The following is a 16,196-nucleotide window of genomic DNA, read 5'->3' as shown; positions in this document are numbered from 1 at the left end:
ATTAGGGTTTATGAATTTCTCAAAGTTGGACACACGTGTGTGTATATACATACGTATACATATACATACATGCATACATACATATGTGTATTTATATATTATGTGTGTGTATTGTGTGTGTATATATATATATATTGTGTGGGCATACTGGTGATAGGCGATAGCCCTGCTCTTGGAGAAATACCCGCGCTTCTCTCCCAAACCCTAACCCTAGCTCCACCGAATCCGCTTGCTCCCTTCTTTGATCATGTCGCACTTCGGCCGATCCGGGCCGCCGGACATCAAGGATACCTACTCGCTTCTCGTCCTCAACATCAGCTTCCGTGAGTATCCTCTCTTTTCTCTCCTCTTTCTGCTCTCCAGCTCGTTCTGATTGTCTTTTTTTGGGGTTCATAGGTACCACCGCGGATGATCTCTTCCCTCTCTTCGATCGATATGGCAAGGTGGTGGATGTCTTCATTCCAAGGGACCGTAGGTGTGATAATGCTTAAATTTCTCTAGGGAGATTTCCAGGTTTTCGTGTTGTATTTTTGCTTATGTTGGTTTCTCGTGGGCATGGAGGACTGGGGATTCGCGGGGATTTGCGTTCGTGAGGTACAAGTATGCTGATGAGGCTCAGAAGGCCGTGGACAAGCTCGATGGCAAGTTTAACTATATTTTTATGGCTCCGCTTTATAAAAAAAAAATATAGTTCTTGATATGTGTTGTTGTGCGGTAGAAATTGATATTTTTACCAGAGAAAATTCTGATTCTTGGTCTTGTTGTGCTGATAGGGCGAAATGTTGATGGTCGAAACATTATGGTTCAATTTGCGAAATATGGGCCGAATGCTGAACCTATGTAAGTCAAAACTTGGAACTTGGATATTGGATGTTTTACTAGATATCAAAATAAGTTTAGGATCATCACTTAAATCGTGGCACATTTTCTTCTTCTTTTGTATGATATTGATTATCTTTTTCTTTTTGATTCATTCTTGGTAGGGTAAGGAAATCGTTAGGTGAGATTTCTGTGGTATTGAAAGCTTGTGATAACTGCTGCAAATATTTGACATATGTTGGTTCTCTTAATGATGTCTAGGCAAGTGGGTTTTTTTTTTTTTTACCTTTTTTCTTTTGTTTTGGAGAATTATCGGTCTAACATTTTGATCAGGCATTTTGGACCTGAATGGGGGCCTCACTCGTGGATAATGAGAATCACAACCTTATTCCAGCATTATATATTAGGAAGATAATGTTAGATACTTCTGGTTGTAGGCATTGATGAGAAGATTATTTGCTATTTTTTGCAATAAGTAGTAAAAATTTTCAACTCATGCTTTTCACCTTCTACTGGAGCTTGCAAATTGCCAGTTTAGCATCCAGATAGTATTTTAAACTTCCAGTATAGGGTTGAACTAATTCCTGTTGACCAAGAGTGGTCTTACCTTTGCCATGGTCAGATTCATCTCATTGGTTGGTTCTCCCTAGCTGTTGACCCTGTAGAACATGGCCAACTGTCCGGTGGAGTGACACTGATTGGTGGAGCATGATTGTCTATTGGATAACTTTATGGGAAGGGGCTGGGGATACTTACTGAGGGGATCAAATTATTGGGCTTGGGCTGGTTATCTTGTTGTGCACATGAATAGGTTTTCGGCTGTTGTGATTTATTTCTTAAAAAGTTGAAAAATATTTTAAACGGTAGAATCCATACAAGTTGGGCTTATTTGGACCTTTTAATGTTATATTTGGCGCCATTTTTGTAAGCATTTTCACTGTAATTGTTTGTCTTTTTTTTTTTGTTGAATTCTTTTTAGCACTACACTTGAGACTGCCCCTCATCTTTGCTTTGCAATCTACATATGCATACAATTATTATTTCAATGTTCTGGTTGACTTATTTATATGAGTTTTTTGGATTGCTGCTTATGGTCCTTTTCAAATTCCTATTTGCAGTCATAAAGGAAGAATTGTAGAGGAGCTCCCAAGGACAAGGGGCAGGTCAAGAAGCCGTAGCCCTAGGCCAAGGTAAGGCTTCTTTTTCTTCTTCTGTTCTTTTTTGGGGGGGTGGGGAGGGGGGGGGGTGGGTTGGGGTACATTTTACTGTCTATTCTGATATGCATTGAAGATGCTAAGCCAGATTGCTTATCAATATCAGCATGTTGTTTTCCCTTTTTCTCTGATCAGGGCTGCAAGTGGGGCAGGTTGTGTTGGGTTGAGGACAACCATTGACCGATCCAATCTTAACTAAATTTGGATCAGGTTGGATTGGATTCGATGGGTTAGGTTGGGTTGTATAGGTGTAAGACTGGGGGAAGCTCTTGAACATTTTTGTTAGGTTACTACTCAGTTGGATTTTTCTTGGATGTGGTTATGTTATTCTATAACTCAGTAGGGTAAATAAAATATAAAAGTATTTTATATGAAGCATAAATATAATTAATTAATTATTTACTTATTTATTTATCTGGTTGGGTTAGGTTGAGCCAGGTTTGGATTGGGTTAGGATACATTCTGGTTAAGATAAGCTCAACCCTAATCCAACCCAACCTGTGGTCAGGATGGAATTTTTGAGCCCAATTAAGTGTTTGGTTTGATGTAGATGGGTTCAGGTTGAGCCAACTTCCAGACTGTTTCTTTTTGGTTTTATCAAAATTGATTTCACTTAATGCATCCCCAGCATCGTGAGAAACATATTCAATTTTAACTGAATTGCTTGTATGCTGACTAGCTTAACATTTCAGAGCTCTTTTTGCCCTGTTCAGCCTTGATGCTGACATGGCAGGAGTTGATAATATTTTTGGTGTTGTAAGACAACTTTGAGTCATAAACCATAAAATCAAAATTCATGCTAGTAAGATGTTGCAAACATGTTGACAGCACTAGGACACATACCTTATCTACTTGGCACTTGAATGTTTATCTTTAATCACGTGTTCTGCTGTATAAATTTATGGATCCATCTGAAGAATTTTGGTGGGGATGAGAGTTAAATTCATAATAATGTTTGATTTGGTTTTGCATTTGTGTGCACAAGGTGGTAAATTTCTGCAGCCTCATAGATACATTATTGTTCTTAGCAAACCTCAGGTTATAATTTTTTTATGCATAGATCAGGTACAGAGATGGTTATCGAGACAAAATTCATAGGAGGCGAAGCCGTAGTCGAAGCAGGGAGCGTTATGAGCGTGACAGGTACCGTGAGAGAGAAAGGGATTATCGCCATAGGAGCAGAAGTCGCAGTCTAAGCCCTGATTATTATAGAGGCCATGGTAGAAGGTCAGATGGTGATCGAAGGAGAAGCAGGAGCCGCTCTTATGACAGGTAGCATTGTTGCTATATCCTTACTGCTTTAATGCTTCCTGCATCATTTGCCTGATCTACTATCTTGGACAGTGCATCACCTGATCGGCATAGCGATAGCCCTCAAAGGAGTCCAACACCTCGCAGGAACCCACCTCGCGATAAAAGCCCTGACAAAGGTAGCCATGGTGCACGCTCTCCACCATCACGAAGTGTTTCACCCTATGGTCGACGTGCAGATTCCCGGAGTCCATCTCCACACGGTTCTGATCAGGTACTTAACTTTATAGTTGTTACAAAGTTATTATATCTTGCTTTGTTTTGATGTATCTATCTATTTGTCTGATTAATTTTTCATTTGGGTTGATTGGCAGGATTGATGGATCATGTGGATTGGTTGGAGATCCCCTTACAGCTCTGCTATAGGCATATGCTATAAAGGAGGATCTTTATGAACTGCTGTGATAGCTTTGGTTACCCTGGACTCCTTTTTAAGGTTGCAAAATTGTACTTTGCTGGTTTATCGTGGTTTCTAAACTATGCCGTGCTTGTGGCGTTGAAGTAGTATATAGGCTGGTAGTGTTTGTTACAAGTCTACTATGATCTATATGAACTTTTAGTAATGCATATGTCCTCCTTTTGCCCTTTATTATAAACTCGTTTTATGATAATTTAATATAACTTCACTTATGATAGGCCCTACTGTGCATTTTTCTAGTTTACTGTTCGTGAAAGGGTTGTTGTGGCTTACCGGCAAGATGGTTTCAAATGGATATGTCCTTGCTGATGATGTTGTAGCCGATGTTCTTTGTTCTTGATGATGATGTTGGTGATGATGCTGATGGTGGTGACGATGTTGTTTGTACTCCATGATGATGGTGATAGTTATGCTGATAGTGATATTTTGCTGACCAACATTCTAGAAACGAGCCCTGGACTGATACCAGTTCTCTAATATACTTAGATTGTCTCGTGACTGGTAAGAACTACGTTTAGTTCTTTGTTCCAGACTCTTGTCATTTTTTTCGTTTACATTCTGATATTGATCTTATCTTCTGTATTTCCCATTTGTGGGCACTGAAAGGAGTAGTGCTAGCTGTGATGACCATATCAGTTGCTGTAGCACTGGCACATGATGTTGTTTATATTATCAGCATTTAACATCTTCTTCTGCATGTGTACTTTAAAAAAGGTTATGTACCAATAGCTGTTGGGGGCAGGTAGCTTTTTACTGTTCATTCATCATCCACATGTTGTGCACAGACAGACCTTAACAAGAGTATCAGAACTGATATGTGTTTCTCCCAACCATGCATAAAGTGCAATTTCTCTGAGTTGGTTCTCGATTTGCTAGGGTTGCTGTTCAATTCTTTTCATATTTAAGTGGTAAATTGGCCTGATGCTATGTTGAGTGGTAAACATAATATTAGACCTTCTAAATCAAGCATATTGCAATAATATTTGTTAACGTGAATGATAGATTTGGTGTGCTGATATTTAGCTTTAGGGCATACACCATTGGCATGATTGGAAGAAATGCAAATCTGTTCCCTAGGGCCATTTGGTCAGAACAAGCTAAGTCGGATTATTGGGTCAGACATTTCCTTGTCACCATAGTGATAAATGAAATTCTAGGAATTTAATTCAAATTTCACCATGTTTACAACATGTGATGATGCAGCCTGTGGCTGTAGCTGTGAACTGAGCGGTTGGAACGTCTGGTGGATATTACAAGTTGGTTGTGTGAGACTATTGCTGCCCTCGTAGCTGTGGAGATCAAGTTGGTTATTGGCTCGTTTTTTGCTGTTGGTATTGGTGGATGGCTATCATCCCCATCGATTTTTGTCCATTGGTATGGTAATTTATTTTTATGCATATTTTGTATAGTTTATTACCGATCTTCCACATGATTCTACACCATTGACTGTGGTCATCGCAGGTTAATTTGTCTGCTATATTGTATTTGAGCATATGAATGAACACTGCTGTCTGCAATGGGTTTCACGCTAGCTGAACTTTTTTCATACCAATGGCACTTGTTTTATTTGGTTGGAATAATCTTGAAATGCTGAATGGACATTGTTAACATTAAATATTGTCATTCTTTTCTTGTACAATGGAAGAAACTTGAACTGCAGTGTGTGAAGTGTTGGTTAATTGCCTTTTATTATATAATATTCATATATTAAAATCTACTAGTATTTTGCAAGATTGAACAGAAGGTGTAGTGAGTGTGCCCGGTGCAATTTGAGCTTGTGTCATCAACTTGTTGGTGTCTCTAATTTTACTGCATCATCTGAAGTCTATTGGGTGTGTCATGCATTCTCTCAAGGTGTTTGAGGCATGGATGGGTGCAAAAATAATGGATTTATAGTACCTATCGAATCTAGGCAGACGAGCCTTGGTGGAATCAGATGTCTGTAGGAGATAGTCTTTCGTGATGTCCATCTGCTTGTGCACGAGTGCTGCTGTTACCAATTTTTTATCAAAATTTATTAGGTGGCACTAGTAGTACTGGGATCATGGCTAAGCTGAGGCCTTTTTATGGCTCTTATATCATAAGGCTGCACCTTTTCTTCGAATGCACACCCCTTCCATGAAGATATGAATTTTAATTACTGTTACTTGTTTCAATTAAAGCTAACTAATATTGGTCATATTATTTTTGTATCTTGTTAAATTGGAGTTTACCTTATATGGTTCTGTCAATTTTTGTGGATGGAGTTGTATTATTGACACGAAATTAAGTGCACAAAACGGAGTTTGTAGGCATCATGGATGTTTGCATTTTTTGCATAATGTATATCATCTCATATTTGAGCCATTACATCCAGTTGATCCGGTTTGAGTTTGGTTTGAGATCGATATATATTCATGAACCCCTCTCTTTGCTGTCTTTGTCCATGTCTAATCAGGTTGGGCAGGGGCTGATCGTATAATGGTCCAGTAATGCTTGACCAAAGCTTGCAGTGGTTGGTGGTTTGGGTTTTGCACACACAGTGGTTGTTTGATCGCTCACGGTCTTTATTAACAGGAATTGGATGAAGTCTGATCTTTGTAAATAGGTTTTCAGGTGAGAGGAAAAAATTTGTGTTTTATTACTTTTTTTGTTTTTCCAGAACAGGTTTGATGAAGAACAACCAAGCATTTTTATGATGTTCACTTATTTTTAGGTTTTGTGCTAACTTTTTTTTTTTTTTGTGTGTGTGTGTGTGTGTGGTGGTGGTGGGTGTGTGGGGGGTTGACATGATGAGTTAAAACCCGACAGCTAGACAACACTTGGGGTCTTTGGTTGCTATAGCCTGAAGAAACAGCTTAGAATGGTAATATAGTTTTCCAGCAAAACCCAATTTTCTGGCAATGGTTATGAAAAAAAATGTTTAATCGATTTCGAGGAACTTGTGGAAACAGGAGCTTTTTCCACTTTTCTACAAAAAAATGTGAAAATGAAAATTAAACCCGCAGAATCTATCATCTCCTGGACGTGGAATCGAGGGGTTTCATCTGGAATTAGACAGCTCAGTCCTGTATTCTGGGCTCTTCAATCCTGCTAGCAAGTTGAGGTATGTTTGGTAAGCTGTTTTGCGCCAATGTTTCTAACACCTCAAAATTCAGAATAGTTCAGCAAATTTGATAGTATATATATGGGATAAGACAAAATGAAAGTATTGATTTTCTTCTCTCTCTAATCTGCCTGTGGATTTAATATTATTGAGGGATTGAATTATTGGTCGAATAAGTGATCTTGGTCATCTAGAAGGGCAAAAGTCCTTTTATGACTTTTAAAGCAAAAGAAAAGTACTCTTAAAAAAATGTACTTATTTGCTAATATTATTTTGATAAATGCTTCTATAAGAAATAAAAAATAAAAGAATGCTTTAGTAGGAACCTGAAATAATTAGCTTTTAGCTTCTTTCTTTCTTTTAGATCGCTTCATATTTTTCAAATATGATTAGCACATCATAAAATATAACTATACAAATGCTATTGGCAAATATCAAATGCTTAAAAAAATATCTTATAATTAAGAATTTAATGTTACTTTTGACAGACCATATTTTAAAAGCATCAGCCAATGCCAATATACATTAAGAGCAACAAATTTATGACAATATTTTTCTTAAAATTAAGACAAATTTAAGAGACCTTTGCCCGCCACCTTCAAGTCTTTGCCACCGGTGTGCATGTGCATCGTCGCAGACCTGCACAGAGACGACCCTTTACCACATATACACACACAAGATGCTATACATATTAAAATAAACATTTTCATTTTAAGTGAAGGAAGAATACCCACCAGGTGGATTTACCCAGGGTTTAAATATCTGTTAAAACTCTCCCAAGCTTTGAACTTGAAAGCTCCTCAGTTTGGCATACTTGGACTAAACATTAGAAACAATTTATGCCAATCTGGATTTGAGTTGGGATTCAAAAGTGAATGGAGTGAGAGTGACAAGGAGAAGCGAGATGTTCCTTGTCTGTGAATAAAAACGATGATGGTATATTAATGTACCATTTTTATATATTAGGATAGAAATATCAATGGTTATTTGTTAGTGATTATGCTATCATGCTATTTTACAGATGAGAATTGTCGCCAATACTTGACTTTTTTTACTATATATCTGCAAATAAGTTATCATTTATATATTAATCTTTCTATTCATATAGAGGATTTACTTAAAAATATTATCTTTATCCTTATTGGGTGAATTAATTTGCATCAACTTGAATGAAAAACATCTACGGCCTATATGCTAAATTCTTGACCACAAGGAAGCATGTATATGGACACGTATACATAAATATATACACACTCATCATGCATTTAATGAAACTAAAAACCATCGTTGTATCTCAGACTGACATCAATTTTATTTTTATTAATTTATTTAAATAAATAATAAAAATATTTAATATTTTTTATTTATTATATTTATAATATAAAAAATTTATATTTATACCTATTGTTCGATTCAGATATTATCCGTTTTGATCTATGGACAACAGAGTTCTATCATTATTATGGATAAAATTTAATCTGTCGTGTGAGATATTATCTATTTTTATTCATTAATTTTATAATTTTATTTTTTAAAAATATTTTATATAATTATTTTTTTTTTTTATAAATATTTTTTATTCTACCACAATCATATGAATACCCTCCGCAACCGCAACAACAACTTTGAGATGGGACGGTGTTACTAAAATTATTTAAAAAAAATATGAAATAACTAAATTATCACGACCTAGCAGGAGGCACCCCACCCAGAACAATTACCACCCGCTTCTCAGGTCTCTCTTCGGCCCCCTCGCCGCCGACCATGGCCCCCTTGCCTCTGATCAGGGCTTCATGTCTGACCCGATCGGCTTCATGTTGGACCCCCTCGCCGACTGTGCCGCTGGTGGCATCTTCCCCGGCCTCCTTGACTACCCCGTCCCACATGTCTGCCTCCTCCTCCAACCACTTCCACCGCAGCCTCTCCAGACCCTCACCCTTTGCCATCGGCGGCAACTCCGCCCGCGCCACCCTGCCTCTTTCCTCCGCCGTGGAGCCGTGAAGGCCATCACTTGCACCATCTCCCCTGCCTCAAAGCTTCGAGCCAAGTCGTCCCCTATTAACAGTCCAAAGACTCCAAAGCCGCCCAGACCATTAATCCAAGCAGCGGCGGCTCGACTACAAACTTAAGCAGTGGCATTGGCAGCTTGACGACCCATCCAAGCAGCAATAGTCATCAAATAAACGTGGAGGGCAGCGAAGACTTTGATTCCTCCGAAGCCAGGACCAACAATCTCTAGTGGGCGCAAGAGAAAGCGGGGGGAGGACCATGTCCATGTCGTCGAAATTCATGTGACCGAGGAGCTTTTGGAATAGAAGGCAGTTGGCTCGTTAGGAGAAGCGATCGCAAAAGATTTCCATTTGCTCCTCCAAAAGCTTCTTTCTTATGTACCTCTTCATTTGGCTGATATATTTATCATACCGTAACTGAAACTTAGATAAGTTGGAACAATGTTGATATTACGTGCAGAACTATCAGCAAGAAGTTAACAATTGTGTCCTTGCATACCCGGTGAATCAGAACATGACAATGACAAGCCCAAAGTTGAATCCTGTGTAGAACCAAGATTGCTCGCATGCTGACTGTTAAAAGAGACAGGGAGATTGAACAGGGAATCAACAAGATACTTTCAAGGAAAATTGACAAACAATGGAAGAAAAGCATTGTTGTCAGACCACCACCATCTCCGAGGAAGCAGCAGAGACGGAGAAGTCAACTTAAATCATGTATGACTACATGCTGGTTTCTCTTGCTTCCTGCAAATTTTCTTTGTTGCATATGTTTGAAATTAGAAAAATTGTAGACTGGCTGGTTTTTGCTCTTATTTTCCCTGCTAGATTGTATTAGGAGAGGCCTTTTCCTTTATATGCAATCCTATGATTGCAGATCTGTATGTTGTGGAAAAACCATCTTGATTCTGTTCAATGCAGCCGCAATTTTTATCAGGGAAAAGAGCAGGGTCTTTTCAGATCAAGATTTTTCAAAGGTAAATGAGTAAATGACTACCTTTTGGAGTATGGTGGATGTTTGTGACGAAGGCTCTGGATCTGTCTTATTTGCTCCATATCTTTCATGGATTAAAATATATATATATTTTTTAAAAAGGGGGTTTTGAGGCTGTAATCTGTGCTTTGTTGTCACAACTGGGATTTGGAACGCTTTCATCACATAGCAATCCCCCCCCCCCCCGCCCCCCCCCCAAAAACAAAGGAGAAAAAAATATCCAACTTCAGGTTCAGTCTGGAGCCGTTTAGAGAGACGTGCACATGAATTTATTAGAAAATTCAGGTGATCTGATGAATAATACAGTCCTCTTATGAATTATTATGCAACAAACTATATGGCACAGCAGAAGCAGAGATTTTGATTGTCTGCTCAAATTAACATTCAGAAAGTATGATGCTTATATGTAGATAAAGCTACAAAGAGAGAAGACCAACTAATTTGCATGAGTTATCTTCTATTATGGAGTTTATGGATTACCCAATAGCATTCGGCACCGCATTCTCCAACTCCCAAGTTCTTGTCCTGTCATGCAAGCTTATTCACCACAGAAATAAGAAGTACCATTTAGTGACCTAGAGGAATCTGCTTAGTGTAATTCAAAGACAAAAATATAAAGTACATTTTTCCTTAACGAAAAACAATAAGAATATAAAAGAATGCTTCGTATCAAACAGAACTCTTAATCGTTCTCTTGAAGCTCATCCTCTTTATGATAAGTGATCCGTTTGCCCCAAATGAGATCATTATGTGAAAAATTCTGCTAGTTTAGGTTATCAAAGACATTTTATCTTATTCATCAAAAAACAAGTCATTTTATATTTGTTATACAAAAGCTAGAGGAATGGGTATATGTGAAAGCAAGAGACTTCTAGCACTTTTTCAATCATAAAACTGAATTTTGTGAACTACTTTCCTTAACTATATGGAAGTCCCCCTAGTTATACAGTGATGTACTACAAAATTATTACACTTATTTTATGAAAAAAAAGAAAAAAATATATAAACTCACATAGTCTGTGAAAGCTGCCTCCAATTTATCAGTTGGTGAGATTGAGGATGCCTCTGCAAATAGCTGCTGCTCGCAATGCCAGTATCATCAGCCACAAATTGCTCCGAACGGCCAGATGCTGTTGGAGGGGACCAAACTGGAACCACACCACCATCTCTTTCTGTCCAGCTACTCGACGAATCCGCCGTGGACTGCGCAGGTATCTGCAGCCTGGCTGGACTAAAATGTTGAACAACATTATCCCTCGCCGTTCGAAGGCCACCTCCATTGATTTCTTCTCTTTCAGGCTCCGCATCGAAATTTACATTTGATGGCACTTCCTGTCTGCTATCTCCAGCATTGTTTCCTACATCTGTAGAAACTTCCTCTTCCTCAACTCTAACTATTGAAGAAGTCATGCTAGGAACCATCTGATCTGCATGTCTCCTGTCTACAGCTGGGGAATTATTAGTAATCCTTAATGGTTCAAGGTGCACTTCCAATTGCATTTCTTCAGGAAAATCAATCAGCGGCAGCTCTGAGGAGTCGCCAAGGCCTTCTTCTGTTCCATTCTCTATTGCAGCTCTTGATGCAGCTTCAAGTTGCCACATCTCTGCGAGAGCTTCTTGCAGTCTGGCTTTAGCTGCAGCTATTTCTACAATGGGAAGAGGGTAATTGGAACCCAGTTCAATTCCTGCAGCTTGTAACACAGGTTCAGGTGCATCCCATGGGTGGTGTATCCATTCAGTTGGCAACCTGACCAGCTCAGGAAGCCAGCGGCGCACATATTCCCCGTTTGGATCGAATTTGTATCCTTCAAACTGTAGATTCCAGCAGTAGATTTCAAAGAAGGAAGACATCAAGGGGATTGATAACATATGGCATACTTGAGTTAAAATGTATAAAGATGTTGTCTGATTATATGATATAGAACATATGACATAATTACATCAAATATAACTTAATAGAATGGTGTCAGCCTGTTAAAATTAAGCTACTGGAAAAAGCCATACCTGAGGGTTATCAATGCGATCCAACTCGCGACCATCGGGAAGAGTCCCAGAAATATACTGCCAGCCAAGGGCATCGCTTTCAAGATCAGCATCTAATAGTGTATCCCAGAAATACTTCATCCCCCACCTCCAAGGAAGTTGCAGGACCTTCACAAAGAAACTGGATACCACCACACGTATCCTGTCATGCAGCCAGCCAGTTGCCCAAAGCTCTCTCATACCAGCATCTACCAGAGGATAGCCTGTTCTACCTTGTCTCCAAGCTTTAAAATGACCCTCATCGATCACCCAAGGAAAGAACTAAGGTGAGATAAAAGAGGCCTTTCATGACTGCATGGGTGGTTGAAACTCAGGTATCTGGAGTACTCGCGAAGACCGACAGATCTGAGAAACAAGTTGCAACTCTCTTCACCTGCTTTGTTTCCCTCATTAGTCCACACAAGTTGCTTCATGCGGACAAGGTGAAAGACTTTGCGGACACTTAGCTCCCCAAAGTGTAGATGAGGAGAAAGAAGAGATGTAGTCGCAGCGTCTGCTTTCTTCCTATTGATAGAGTACTCAATGAGTGGCCCATTAATAAACGCAGTCAGGGACTTATCAGCATTACGCCATCCTGGTGACCATGCTCGAGCAAGAAGAGCATTGCTTCCTTTCTCAGACTCGTCCTCAAAGACCAGAGTTTCTGAGGGGCACATTGATACATCACCTGATAAAACAGAGTAAGAGAGCACTTGAGAAAGGATTCTTTTTATCAAAAAACTATCTCAATGGCCTGTTTTTAATTTTGATATCACATTCAGAATGAAAAAGAACTAGTAAAAACCTATATATGCGATTCTTTAGGTAAAGAATATCCAGGTCCTCCAAGATGCAGGTTATATTTCAGCCTAAAACTAATAGGATGGCTAAGAAGGTGAAATTAAAGTGCACACAAGTCCATGATAAATAAGCAGCATGTTCATTAACTTCAAAATTCCTTTATATTGCAAAGTAAACCTGATCATATCAGATAAGACAATTACATTTATGGTTATAATTCTGATATAAAATGTCTGAAAGGCATACTCAGCATCATATCAATTTGCAGTAACAACTCACACTGTTAAATCATTTGGAAGCACAATTGCTTGATGTTGAAGTGATCTTAAGAAAATTTTTAGATTGATTGAGCACATACAGAAGAGAGAGTGGGCCTTGGTGCGACAGTAAGGTTGTTTAATTGTGACTTGGGTATCACGGGTTCAAACATGAAAGCTGCCCCTACGCGCATGGGGATAAAGCTGCATATATCTAACCCTTCTTGAACCCTCTAGTGGCTGGAGCCTCATGCTCTGGGTTTCTCCTTTTGACCATATATAGAAGCATGCAACCAACTGACCAACTACTTGTTCACGTAAGTGAGTACTACTGCTTAGCAGCACCCCATCAAATGATGCACAGTCTATTTACATGAGCATGATGGATCTGCCACCATAACATCAAACATTTACCAAAGCAGCGACTGCAGGTGACTCGACGAAATGTTCTAGGTTCAACTTAAGGATGACCTTGGTTGCAATAGATCAATCAGCAATGGAAAAGTGCAATCTCATAAACACAGGTCATACCTGTTGTTATTCTTTTGGGTGGAAGTAATGGTGCTGCTGGATCATAAGGCATGCTAAGGCATTTATTCCAGAAAGGTGCAAAAGTTGTGAATGGTCTGCCATTGTCATCATAAACTTCCCATGGTTCATAGAGCAAATCCGCGTTGAATGAACGGACCGTTATGCCTCGAGCCGTCAGAAGTTCTTTCAAACGATGGTCCCTGACAAGAGACAGAGGATCTGGAGAAAACCCAACAAGGATAGTTAGATGCCCATAACTAAATATTCAAGATCTGTGCAACTGTAGCCTGTCCATTTTTATCACTTAGTAGCAGTGCATCACAAGTCTGATGCAAAGTGGACATGAGAAATCTAAAGATGGTTTTTGTATCCTGTAATTTATAAGAATGCTTTGCATGCTGTAACTTATGAAAATGCTTTTCTTGAAGTGCCTGATCATCAAATTCTCTGGTATAAACCAAGAAATAAAATGGACAAAACAAAACAATGCCCAAACAGTCAGAAGAAAGACAGTAGTTTTATCTTGAAATACCACAGTGAATTCAAAACTCACGAGAGGAACAGAAAAGAAAGCATAATTGTTTCGGTTCTGATCAGAAAAAGAGGAAATGGATCAAAGGTAAAAGTAAATCGAATCCTGTTATGGATGCAGGAAAAGATCCACCATTCCTTTTTTTTGAATCTTATGCATCTGACTCAAACTTTGCACAGCCAGATGATCATACAGTAAAGAGCACATCTTCCCTGACCCGAAAAAAAAAAAAAAGAGAGAGAACACATCTTCCGAAAGATGATAAAGAAGAGAAGGCCCAGGAAACTGGTATTAAGAATAAAGATGAGAAGAAAACCATGAGCAAGATGTGCAATTTTCTTTCTGAGATCAGAAAAGTAGTATTTAATAATTCAAAAAGGTATCAACTGCCACACTCCTTAAAAATTCTTAATAAAAAGGGAACCCGCTCCATATATGGTAAGCGATGGGAATTGAATAACAGAACAGATTTTCTCCAAAAATAATAACAATAATAACAGGTGTGCAAATGAACAAGTGCAAAAGAAAAAGTGGGGCATTAGTGAACTCACAGATGAAATCTACATCAAAATTTCCAAAAATCAAATCTATCAGAAACATCATATGCAACCATGGGAGAATTATCATAACAGGAACCCCAGGACACATCATTTTTTTTCTAAGAAAAAAATCGGATCACTCTGAATTAATTGGATAAAGAATCAAGGCCAATCAAAACACCAGAATAAAGTGGAAAATCATGATGCAGCCAAGTTTAGCTAACTAGAAACATTTTTTCAAAAAAGAAAAGTTAAATTGAAAAAAGATACAGATAAAGTACAGATAAATTAATTGTTACAAAGAAATAACTAAATTCACAACCCCCCCATACAAGAATACAGTCCATCCAATTATGATACCAAACTGGTAAGCAAGCAGACAGCTACGTACCTACTATGACCAAAGGAAAGGGGAGAGAGGGAGGAGGGCAGAGAGATAAACTAACCATAGAGGTGGTTGAAGAAGAGATTGGTGGCACCAGTGGAGTGGACAATCTCTAGGAGGGTGGAGGCAGTGTCAAAAGACCTCTTGGTGATGAGGGAGGTGCCAAGGTTCCTGAGGGAGGAGTCCAGGTGGAGGAGGCTCTGGCTGAGCCACCACCTTGACACCCTCCCAGGGAAGTAGGGACCCTCCTCCTCAGGGGCCCAGATGAACACTGCCACCACCTCCCCAAACCTCACCCCAGCTGCTAGTGCTGGGTTGTCCTCCACCCTCAGATCCCTTCTGAACCATACTATGCTCCTGTTGCTGCTGCTGCTGTTACCAACACCACCATGCATCATTCTATGGTGTGTCTCTGTATGCCTTCTTTCTTCCTCCCAACAAAATGGGAGTAGTGGAAGATCAGATCATGTTACAACTTGCACCATGCTGCAGGGGAAGTGGGGGCTGCAGGTAGCAAAAGGCTGCTTGGCTGTGATGGTTCTTCTCCTTTTTCCTTTTTTTCCCCCCTCTCTCTTTCTTTTCTGGTGGGGGAAGGCTTCAGCCAAATGGATGTGGGGATTGGGATGATTGGTTTTGATTTTTCTTTTCTTTTCTTTTTTTCTTTTTTGGTTCTGGTTGGATGAGTGGTTTTTCTTTCATTATCATGTTGCTTTCTTCCCAGTTGTCTTTGTTCTCTCTTCTCAGCAACTAAAAAGATTTATCCCATCTCTCAGAAATACCTCTTGAAATTGGGAGGATAATCTTAGCAGCCCTGCCTCGACAAATATTTATTGTCTTTTTCTTGAAATTTTGGAAGTATAGTTGGTAGCATCATGATCTATGCTTATCCTTAACTATCCCTTTGCAAATGGATTATTTAAATTCTCTGAATAAGGCTAATTTTTGGTTGCCTACTTATATTGGGTTAAATTGCGTATAACTTTTATATACACAAGATGCAAACATTTGATCAGTTCTTATTTAATAAAACAAAGGGTGGCACAACCTCCCATTCAATCCAAAAAAAAAAAAGAAAAAGAAAAAAAAGGATCAGCAGTTACATTAGCCTAACTACTCTTTCATAATACAGATCTGGATATATTATCTCTCGACCTGCTCTAATGATCATAAGAGATTCTATCTACAATTCACCAATTGGATTGCTTACATGGTTCTAATAATTTTCCTTTTTATATATAAAATTTTCTCGAATTTTACTCACCCCCAGTAGGTGATTGAA

General features: G+C 38.9%; 2 protein-coding genes across 2 annotated transcripts; one reads left to right on the top strand and one right to left on the bottom strand.

Annotated features, from left to right (window-relative positions):
- The first annotated feature begins 137 nt into the window (after positions 1 to 137).
- Positions 138 to 3,974, top strand: LOC140853949 (uncharacterized). Its single transcript, XM_073249026.1, has 8 exons — positions 138 to 323; positions 397 to 475; positions 562 to 641; positions 774 to 840; positions 1,938 to 2,009; positions 3,099 to 3,305; positions 3,378 to 3,558; positions 3,659 to 3,974. Exons 1-8 carry the CDS (start codon positions 248 to 250, stop codon positions 3,662 to 3,664), a joined length of 768 nt encoding a protein of 255 aa, XP_073105127.1. The 5' UTR covers positions 138 to 247; the 3' UTR covers positions 3,665 to 3,974.
- Positions 3,975 to 9,227: 5,253 nt separating this feature from the next.
- LOC105058418 (cryptochrome-1) lies at positions 9,228 to 15,543 on the bottom strand. The gene is given in 8 exon segments (XM_010941345.4): positions 9,228 to 9,250; positions 9,356 to 9,429; positions 10,331 to 10,387; positions 10,863 to 11,662; positions 11,855 to 12,156; positions 12,159 to 12,560; positions 13,462 to 13,680; positions 14,979 to 15,543. Coding segments are annotated over 8 exon segments (2,199 nt in total). The 5' UTR covers positions 15,316 to 15,543; the 3' UTR covers positions 9,228 to 9,242.
- Positions 15,544 to 16,196: the final 653 nt, after the last annotated feature.

The sequence above is a fragment of the Elaeis guineensis genome, chromosome 15 (genome assembly GCF_000442705.2).
Source record: "Elaeis guineensis isolate ETL-2024a chromosome 15, EG11, whole genome shotgun sequence".
NCBI classification, from domain to species: domain Eukaryota; kingdom Viridiplantae; phylum Streptophyta; class Magnoliopsida; order Arecales; family Arecaceae; genus Elaeis; species Elaeis guineensis.
This window is presented reverse-complemented; position numbering and strand designations above follow the sequence as displayed.

What these genes read in the sequence shown, in the direction of transcription:
- LOC140853949 (XM_073249026.1), top strand. Translation starts at nt 248, where the DNA reads ATGTCGCACTTCGGCCGATCCGGGCCGCCGGACATCAAGGATACCTAC. An exon ending in GGCCGTGGACAAGCTCGATG is followed by an intron (nt 642 to 773) that starts GCAAGTTTAACT and finishes TTGTGCTGATAG; the next exon opens with GGCGAAATGTTGATGGTCGA. An exon ending in AGCCGTAGCCCTAGGCCAAG is followed by an intron (nt 2,010 to 3,098) that starts GTAAGGCTTCTT and finishes TGCATAGATCAG; the next exon opens with GTACAGAGATGGTTATCGAG.